General features: G+C 34.9%; 1 protein-coding gene across 3 annotated transcripts; it reads left to right on the top strand.

The window, feature by feature from the left end:
* Positions 1 to 5,457: 5,457 nt before the first annotated feature.
* Positions 5,458 to 10,600, top strand: LOC131077062 (uncharacterized). Of its 3 annotated transcripts, none has more exons than XM_058014464.2 (3): positions 5,458 to 5,841; positions 5,975 to 6,032; positions 9,758 to 10,196. In XM_058014464.2, exons 1-3 carry the CDS (start codon positions 5,613 to 5,615, stop codon positions 9,870 to 9,872), a joined length of 402 nt encoding a protein of 133 aa, XP_057870447.1. In that variant the 5' UTR covers positions 5,458 to 5,612; the 3' UTR covers positions 9,873 to 10,196. The 3 variants fall into 3 exon arrangements, with proteins under 3 accessions (XP_057870447.1, XP_057870448.1, XP_057870449.1); XM_058014465.2 differs by lacking the exon at positions 9,758 to 10,196 and adding an exon at positions 10,285 to 10,600 and having other exon boundaries at positions 5,460 to 5,841; XM_058014466.2 differs by lacking the exon at positions 9,758 to 10,196 and adding an exon at positions 10,307 to 10,600 and having other exon boundaries at positions 5,461 to 5,841.
* The last annotated feature ends 213 nt before the right edge of the window (positions 10,601 to 10,813 follow it).

The raw sequence follows: 10,813 nt of genomic DNA, 5'->3' as shown, positions 1-10,813 counted from the left end.
TAGTTATTTTTCAATTATTCAATATTATTTTTAATAAAATTTATCGACAGATAAATATCAAAAAATTAAAAAATTAAAAAAAATTCAATTTTTTTTTTTTTTAAATCGTCCAAAAATTCGAAATCGCCTGCATTGCGACACTACCCCTGAAATCGTATTTTTTTCTCAATTTATCTCTGAGGGGGCATATCGACATCAATTTCATATCAGTCTCATATCGACATCAATCTCATATCGACTTTTCATATCAAAATATTTTTTTATATCCAAGGTTTCATATCAACAATTTTGACGGCAACATTATATCGAAAATTCTGTGTTGGCATTGTGTTGCCATTGATGACAACCGGATTGTGTTGTCATTGATGTCAACCAGTATGAAATGTCAACCTCATCATACAAGTTGGGGTTAACCGGTGAGTAAGTGTTGGAGATGTATGGAATGTTAACTGATGAGTAAGTATTAGAGACTAGTATGGAATGTCAATCGGTAAGTGGTGTGTTGATAGTGTGTTGTTGCTAACTGGTAAGCATGTGACCGGTAAGAAAGAAAGATTGAACTAATGAAGAAAGCCAGACAACTGGTATGCAGTTTGATTGATGACATTCAACAGGACTCCCACCAGATGAAGATGTTGTCACAGGATGAAGAGAAGAGTGACATAAATTGTGTTGCCTCAAGATAGCAAGGAAGACAAATGGGCAATCTACCGAATCATATGTCTGGTTGAAGATATGTTTGCTCATTTTCAGTAAAGTCACGTTAGTGCAATACCAAAAGTAGAGAGAAGAATGTAATGGTGACTGGTTCACATCAGTTATTGGCTGGCAGGTGACAAGGATCCACACCCACCGAGTGTTTGGCAGATTGAGTGCAACGGTCTACCTACTCCTATCGATGGTTGAAGGCTTATACCGAATGACCCTAGTGGAACATGAGGAAGCCTCCTATATATGAAATCAGAGATATGCACTGGATCAACACGAGAAGGGATGATGAGATACCAAGACATAAGAGGAAGAGTACGTTGTGTTTAGTTTGTCACTTTGACAAACTAGTTGAGATGAGAACTTGGATAATGTAGAAGAAAGGAAAGGCTTAGCAATTGTAGACATGGTTTCATTCCGGGATGCTGATGGAGATTGGTGTTGATTGCTGGCATGGTGTCCTTATGGGTGTTATCACTATGCAAATAGGAGCATTGTCAATCGATAAACGGGAACAAAGCGGTGATCAAACAAATGGTAAAGACGATTAGAGAAGATTCAGGTATTGTGATTCATAATATATGTTCACCACATTGGAATGTGTCTGTGATTGAAACTGCATCAAGTTTGTTGAACTAGAGAGCACACTAATAATTGACTAATATAAACTCTGTGAAGAAGAATGAACACCGGTCCAGTATGCAAGTAGGTAAGGCAACTAGTAAGCTAACAAAGAGACAAAGTGAAGGGCTCTTGTCAAATGGAGATGAGCATGATGACTCACTCTTGGTACATGTTGTGATTGGCAAGGTTGGTGACCGGGGTGATATGTTCCAACAGGTAGAACAGAGAAGAGCTAGCTTGAAGGTTAACCATTTATGGTATAACCAGTAGGGTAAGATGAACCGGTAGTGTAAGGTGAATACCGATAGTGTACTTGGTCGGTGACTCATCCTGAACTGACACGGTGAACTGAGGTGGATGCTGACAGAGATGACATATGGTTTCCAGGTGACATACGTGCAGTGGTAGATGAAGATTGCGTCGGTGAGGTGGTTGCTGACTAAGTCTGTATTTAATGCAGACTGTAAAAATCATGGGTCGATTGCATAGGTTTGCGGCTCGATGTAGACTGAAAGGCGCAGATTTGTGATGCAATGATCAATGAAGGACGTCTAGTTACAGATTTGATTTGGAGTAGAAAATAGTGAGAGTATTTAATGTGATTGACATAAGCAGAGCCATGTTTGCCAAGTTTAGTAAATGTCTATTGGAAGAAAAGATTTGGCGATGTTGTTTGTTTTCATTGCAGGTTGTCAATCTCAGAGATGAGATCTGATCCGATTTGATATAGATTGGGTTGGTGAAGAAAACCCTAGGATGCAAGGTTTGATTTTTCGCTTTGGCGGGCAATATTGATTATAAATATGCTATGATGATGCTAGATGTAGGAGAACACAGCGTGAGGGTGCGAGAAGAATCGATCAAAGTGTAATCTGCAGAAGATCATAGTGATTGAGTGTTGGAAGTAGAGTACTGGGTAACCAGGTGCATGGTTTGACAGTTCATCTAACCGGTAGAGTCTGAACCTATAAGGCAACAACAGTGAGAAAAGGACAACAGAGAGAGTGAGAAGAGGTCAGACAAGGCGGGGGTTGAGTGGAAGAAAGACAGAGAGAGTGAATAGACAACCGATAGTAATAGAACCAGTGAGACATAGAAGAGTTAAAACTGACATAAGAGATTGATTGCAGGAGTTACAAAATTTCATTTGTAACAAGGATATTTCATTGTATCTAAATTTATCTTATTGAAATCACTGAGTTGGTACTCGATGCAGGGGTTGGTGCTCATTTGGGTTGGTGCCCATAATGTGTCAGTGGTTGGTGCTCCTTGGGTTGGTTCCCTAAATCAGTAGGGGTTGGTGCCCTAAACGTTGTAATAGTGTTGTTTAATTGTGAGGCTGGATTGGAGTAGTAGACTCCAACAACATTTCTAACCGAGGTTTTTCCCACTTTGGGTTTTCCTCGTATATCCGATGTTGTGTGATGTATCTTTGTGTATGCTTCTTTTATGATCATTTCCTTTGTCTCACCGATATACTCACTTAGTCTTTGAATTGTTATTTAGTACACATATTTAGGATTAAAATGTTAAGAATATTGAAAACCACTGATTCACACCCCCCCCCCCCTTCTTAATGGTATCTTGTGTTCTACATTGTGGCGACATATCAAACATTTTTCTTTGAATCAACATGTGGTCACACGTCACTTCAAAGAGGGGCAAAATATAGACACCTAAAACTTGCACAACTAATTAAATGAATTTTATTCATTTAATCTTTATCAATTCACCTATTAATTAAATCTACATTTAATTAATATCCCCTTTTCTTCTATTTTGGTCATTAATAAAATTAAAGATTTGATTAATATTACCCTTCTTCTATCTAAGCCATTTAATTAAATTCACATTTAATTAAAAAATCTCCATTTATCCCCTTTCTCATTTTAATTAAATCTACATTTAATTAAAATTTCCTTTTTGCATTTAAATAAATTAAAATTTATTTGTAAATCCCCCCACTTGCAAAATCCTCCAAATTCAAGTTGCATCCCTTTTGGCTAAATTAAATCATTTTGATTTAACTAAAAATCCTATTTTCCCTCAGCCACTTGCATTCTCCTACATCTCCCACTTGCCTCCATAATCATCCTTCTAGAAACCTCCTAATCTCATCCTAATCATGTCTAATCTCCTAATCATGTCCTTTCCCTAAATTTGGGGGACTCACTTCTCCAAATTTGGAAGAAAGTCTTCAAAATGCATTTAAGACTTTATCTATTTCAACAAGTTAACTTGTTGAGTCTTCCAGACATGTAAGGCTCTTACATAAACCACTAGTGGTTTTCCTCTTTGGGCAAGTTAGCTTCCAAAGTCTTCAAAAGGCATTTAATGCCTCTTACAAGCCCACACCCCTTAGCCATGATGGTTGTCCCTTTAACCATTTTCCTATATTGTACAAGAGTTTATCTCTTGGGTAATAACATGCCTCCCTGGTTAATGACATTATCCAATGATGTCACTCCTTGAGGTTATCCCTAATTGCTTGCTTAGCATCTAATGCTTGTTTAGCATCTTCTCAAGACCTCTCAATGTGACATTTGTCAACTTGGGATTGGATTGAATCTCTCCCATGGATTGATAACTTTCAATCCTAGCCCTTGTTGAGATTACTCAATCTCAACCATCCATTTCTCTATTTTGCCTATAAATAGAGCTCATTTCTTCAATTCAAGGATCCCAATCTTGTGCATCCAAATTATAGTAATTTTGCAGGTTATCAAGGAGCTCATTTGTCATCTTCAAGCATATAAGTCTTCTAGCATTAGCATCATAGCATTTATATTAATTGCATTATGTTTTAGATCATTTAGCCTAAATTGCATATCAATTACATACTTTTTCATCTTCATCTATCTTAATTAGCTCATCATAATCCTCAATTTGGAATTAACTTAGCCTCATATCATTTCCACCATCTTGATCATAACTAGCTTTTCATCTTGCATCCTTCGCTTTCATTCCTATCATCATCTCACCATTCAGTAGGATCTTAGTTGCATTCATTTTGATCCTAGAATCATCATTTAAATCTCATTATCTAGGTTGACATCCAAGAGATCAAGTGCTCTTCCAAGTGAGGGCCACCTTGAATCTTAAGGATCTTTAGGGATAGAGGAGCATGAAACGATTTTGAGAGTTTTTGGTTCACTAACATGTTTTTGTGATTACTAACTCTAATTCAATATTTCATGTGTGTGTTTGAGGTGTTTTCTTCCATTTGCAGGATGATCCCACATTTCTAGCACACATCTTTGGCAACAAGCTATTGAAGATTTAATTTAGTTTCCATGTGATATGACAAATGGTTCACTAACGAATCAACCTTGTCACCCCCTAAAGGGCGCCCACTTTTTTGCCTTTTTCTAGGTGTCTACACTAGGAATACAAGTAGATCTGCAAATTACAATATTGCATAAATTGAGATGAAAAACTGTGAATAACTACTTAATTGACTTAAGAATGAGTAAAATTTATATAACAAGAGATAAGTCGTCTAGAATGACAACTATCAACTAGAAACTAGGCATGCAACTCCATGCAAGATTGCACAACTAAGCATTCATGATCTTAACAACCTGACAACTAGCAAACTTATCTAAAGGAATATTCTAAGCAAAATATTCTACACCAACACTTTTTAATTTTTACAACTTTGAACTATGTGCATCTTCACCCTTCAACCCCTATCCTCTCTTTTCAATAAATCATGGTTTGCAAACTTTCATTTTTCTCCTACAATTGTTATCTTACATCTAATAAAGGATCATGAAGTGTGATCAGAACGTTGATGCAAAAATTTATACACAATCGAATCCAAAAATTCACTTACAATCAATATCATAGATGCTAGAAGTCCAATAAATTAATTATGATTAATACAACATGATCAATTTTATCTATACAAAAACTATATAATGACAATAAACTATAACTACCAGGTATTATAAACATTAAAAATAATAAAAAATGTTACATACAAAGTAAAAATTACAAAATATTTTGATTCACTGTAATAGAAGGTGAAAATATCTTCTACCAAGATTCCAACAATTTCTTTAGAATGTAAAAGATTACCGTTAAAGGTAAAAAGCAAAAAGCTATAGGCTACGTTACCTATATAGTCTGTTAGGAGGAGTACAGAGCAAAAAAGCTATGGGCTACGTTACCTATTTAGTCTGTTAGGAGGAGTACAGATTTTGTTCAGCGCTGCAGCGCCAGGGTTTCTATTGGTTATGTTTTTGATTGATTGTTTGTCCTTTCAGTGATTGTTTGTCATGCATTTGAATGTTTCTCGTTTCTTTCTGTGTTCATTTTTGTGCGTGTTTTTTTTCTTTTATGGTTGTTTTTTGTTTTGTGGTTATTGTTGTGAGGGTTACATCGCAGAGATCAAATTTGCGACGGAAGTTTTAATTGTATACTTTTTCAGCTTCTTCTGCTCTCGAAGCAGAAGAAATATCTGTAAACGGATGTGGCGATGGGACATCTTTGCCTATGATCAAAAGGGTAAATCAATTCTGAGCTTATATAAGTTTCTATTTCGTGGACTTTTATTTAATCAGAGATTCTCTTTACATTTTTATTTAGGCATTTTGTGCGTATTTTTCATGCTTCAAAGCTTTTTCTGGTTTCTAAGCAGAAGAAGATATATTTGTAGACGGATGTGGCGATGTGAAATCTTTGTCTATAATCAAAAGGTTAGTAAATCTATTCTGAGTGCATACTTCAAAGTTTCTATTTCATAGATTTAGAATTAATCAGGGATTCGACGTTTTGTGCGTATTTTTTAAGAGTTTGGAAAATTTCTGTATTGTGATGGTGTTTGTAGAAATTCTAGTTTGAATAATGGGTGTATTGTAATATAAGAGTATGAGAATGGTTGATATGATTTTGGGTTAGTTTTGATAAGCGATTTAAAAAAAAAAATCATTAATTTATTAATTTTATGACCTGTAGAATCCTAGACCTGTACATTAACTTTGTTAATGTCTTATTCTAGCTTCATGTTTTGATATTTTAATGCTCGAGCCTTTGAAACGAAACCTCACCCTTGTGTCCAAACGTCCTTTTGCAGTATTCACATTCACTTTCCTCTTATTCGTCTGAATAGTAATAGCCTATCTTTTTCATCCTTTGGATTTTCTTTCTTCAATTATTTTTGAGATCGCCTTACTGGACCTATCATTATGGAAACCGAAAGGATGAAAGTTTTAATACACAACTATCATCTTCTTTTCAATTATTAAACAATCTCACCTGAATCTCAGGAATGATTCCATTTCCATAAGTTGATGTAATTATGGAGAAAGAGTTCAAAGTTGCAAGTAATTTGCTTGTTTTTCTGCCAACCAAACTGTAGTCCCTGTTTTGCATCTTTGTGACTCCCGCCATGTAAAACTAAGATAACAATTAAGAACAAAGAAAAGTGTGCATATCATCTTCTTTTCAATTATACCCAGAATCTCTGTGGTCATATCACTAAACCTTAGGTGTCCGTTGCCCTTTAGCTCTAGATGTTCCAGCACCAGTGACAAATTTGTATGTATAGAAGGTAATTGCTGCTCTAATGCCAGTAATACGATTCCTGCACCCCATCCGAAGGATGCAAATGCAAATGGGAGGCTCAGCAGCTGAGGTCCAAATATGACAGCCAGCATGGATCCATGTACCTGCAAGGCTACAACCACCAATTAACTTAATCAGCTATACTTAGTATTAACCCACATCGCCCATTCACTTATGTTGTACATATAAAAGGGGCCTCAGTCTAAGCACATTACAATTTCTTTGATCATTTATGTTATTTAAAGATTGTGCTTTTATTTACTCGGAGTACACACGAGTACATAGAACAAAACATAAAATCAAGATTAAAAAATATTGTATACAGGTCAAAGTTGATTTTTGTATGTACGACCTTTATCACAAGAACCATCTCCCCAACTTCAATCTCTCTCATTATCACAAGAACCATCTCCCCAACTCCTATCTCTCTCTTCACACAGACATACGTGTGAACAAACTGTTCAAAAATTGAATGGTAGATGACATAGGTCTCCGAAACCTCAAAGGTAAGATTTGTAAGTGTGCCCTCTTCCCATTTCTATGCTTATGAATCAAAGTAAATAAAGTACATTTGATTGTTCAAATAAAATGGCTTACTCTTGCATTCTTGAAGTGCTTTGTTAAACTAGTGCTACCAATAACAATGGCTGTTCAAATCAGACATAATCTGTAATACACCATACCAATATCAATGGATCTAAGTTGTATAAGAATCTTTAACTCGTTGAGTTCTATAATGCATTCATTGTGACATGTTAATTGGTTTATTGGATTTAGATTCATCCCCTTTGGTGGCTAGACTCTTTTATGCTTCTAGTTTGATTTTGGGCCTTAGGCTTTGGAGCTTCATTTTATACTGACTGCATATTCAAGTTGTATTGATCTATTTTAATCATTTGTTGATATGAATATAATTCCTTTTTTCCTTCTGTTTATCAATCCAAAGGACATCACTTGTCCCTTGGAAACATTGATCAGGAAAAAATAAGAACCATCTTTTTCGTAACTGAGTATTCCATAATTGGACTAAATTTAGGATGAAAACAGACAATCATAAATAAGCAGAATACTCTTCACCGTATGGAATAATGGCCCTCATTGGCGCTTGCTTAGAAACATCTGTAATACAGAGATTTTTAGTGCCAAAAGGCTGGATGTTGTGCATCATTTGAGAAGAAACGTAGTATTTAGGACTATTGATTTCATTTTTGAGGACTGTAAACAGAGAAATAGTGTGAAGATCAGTGAAAGAGCTTTTACGCTTTCTCTTAGCTTAGGGTCAGATGGTTTGCGGCAAAGAACTGTTTGAGCCAGGCTCTGCACAAGCTACAGAGTTCAGAGGCATGGTATGGGAACCCCATTGACAGGGATTCCAACCTTATCCGATTTTTTAACTTTTCTGGGGAGGTTTGATCTTCAGGGGCTGAGCAGTAATTTGGCCCAGTGTTTTGATAACATGTATAACAGAGGGCTGATATGCAGTGCAACGGTAACGAAGCGAAGGATTTTCTGGATGAAATGTTAGATATGAGAGAAGATGGTACACAACTTAGTCTGGAGAACATCAAAGCAATGCTGATGGTAAGCTGGATTCCTTCGAATAATTTAGCATTAATGAAAATCTCAACCTTACAGCTAGGGTTTCTAGTTTCTGCACATACATATATATTATAGATTCATATAGACTAATTGTTTTCAACTTTCCCACCTACCCAAAACAATATTTATAATTTCTAAATAATTGTGACTACATAAACTATGCAACTCTCTGTGTCATCACACCACACTACACATGATATTGTTGATTACTCATCATATGATCCTGCTCATGCGTTTGCATAATTCAGACCATTGCCAACATGTAAACAGTTTTTCCAGTGTAGAACCTGTAAGTTCGGCCTGGATATCCTGTGGCAATCTACCACCTGACAGAACAAACTCTTGTGGATACCAAGTCATTGGCAATCTACCACCTGAAAGAACAAAGGCTGACACATGCGTCAGTTGCCCAACCTTGCATATCCACATAAATAAGGCTAAAGCTTATGCATTATTAACAGAATTGTTCCAAATTTTACATATTTAGCAAGCATTTAATTGGTGCTTGTTTGGGGTTTAACCCAACATCTGCAACAAGCTTTTTCGTAATCCCAACTTTTTTGAGTTTTAATCTCGGTTTTACCTTCATACACTATAGATTGGGTTGAGACCGTTCTTAGAAATAAGATGTTCAACACTGGTTGTATTTTGGGATAGTTATCATTTAACAAGGGTGATAAAAATATAACGTAATCATAAAACTGGTTGGAGATCTTTTCATTGGACTACTTGCATTTTAAGGTAGCCATTTGAAAATATGATTTTACCCAGGTAACGATATAAGCACTGTCTGAACAGATTTACACGAGCAATTTAAATTTGAAGGAAAGTGCATATTCCTAGCGTGATGGGATTTGTACAATTTTACTCATCAGTGAAAAGGGTTAGGGAATCTTAACCTTGAAAGGGATTATAGATTTTTTAAATATTTTTTACTGGTCCTCACTAATCTCATGCATTCTTGTCTCCTAGAATATTTTCCAGCCAAAACACAAATATGAATCTGTTTTCTGATTTTTGATTGTGTAAACAAGAAAATCACACATATATATACCAGGATTGTATCGTCCATAAATAACATCTGCAATTTTGTCATCATCCTTTGCAAATGATAGATGGAAAGTAGTCCTTGATTGTTAGAATAGTGCAATATTTCCTTTAGGTCATTCAAACTTTAGTTCCCTGCCATCCCTTAGATGGCTAGTAAATGTACAAATTATTTGATGATTTTATTGCTAAATTTTTTAATTTATGTTAGGTGTGAAATGAGCATTGTGCAGCTTTGTTTTGGATTGGAAGAAATAATACAAAAAAAAATTGTCAAAGAATCCTTTAATTTAAAGGATGTAAATAGCTTAGTTGGTAATGACTGATTTGTGGAGGTTTTAGTTTTTTAACATGGGTTTGAGGAGTTATGCCTTTCACAATGAGCTACACATTTGATTGCTAAGGCATGTCCAAGAATTTAGTGTTTTTTCTACCCAATAGACAAGGTTTTGAACTTCTTATTTCAAAGACTTTAGTGTTTTTTGCTACCCAATAGAAAAGGTTCAAGACTGCTAGAATAGTGCACTATTTCCTTTAGATCATTCAAACTTTAGCTCCCTACTATCCCTTAAATGACTAGTAAATGTACAAATTATTTGATGATTTTGATGCTAAATTTTTTGATTAATATTAGGTGTGAAATTCATTCATACTTTAGTTCTCTACTATCCCTTAGATGACTAGTAAATGTACAAATTATTTGATGATTTTGATGCTAATTTTTTTGATTAATGTTAGGTGTGAAATGAGCATTGTGCAGCTTTGCTTTGGATTGGAAGAAATAATACAACAAAAAAATGTCAAAGAATCCTACAATTAAAAGGACGTCAATAGCTTAGTTGGTAATGAGTGTGTAGTGATGAAAACTTGAAAACAAGTTACTTATAAATATAACTTAACAATTATAATTAATAAAAAGTATTTTTTTTAAGGAGGGGTACGAATACCCCTCCATAAACTCTTAAGGATGGCCATGGACATCCTTCAAGAGGTGTTTTTTGTTCTTTTTTTGTGCAACTTCAATTTTTATGTTTTTAAAGTTAATTAGATTTAATTTTTATGCTAATCAAATATATGTTAAAAGAAGTTGATTAAAATAATTTATTTGTTGTTAATTTTTATATTTATTGAGGTATGATTAATGAAAATATAAAATAAGGACCATTTTATTTCACTTAAATTATATATTTTGTATGCTATGAGTTAGTTGCATGGCTTTTGAGTGAAACTTTCAGCATGAGTAGTGTGCTTAAATGTGTATCATGTT

The sequence above is a fragment of the Cryptomeria japonica genome, chromosome 9 (genome assembly GCF_030272615.1).
Source record: "Cryptomeria japonica chromosome 9, Sugi_1.0, whole genome shotgun sequence".
Taxonomy (NCBI): Eukaryota; Viridiplantae; Streptophyta; class Pinopsida; order Cupressales; family Cupressaceae; genus Cryptomeria; species Cryptomeria japonica.
The sequence above is the reverse complement of the archived record's forward strand: the minus strand, read 5'-3'. Positions and strand labels throughout refer to the sequence as shown.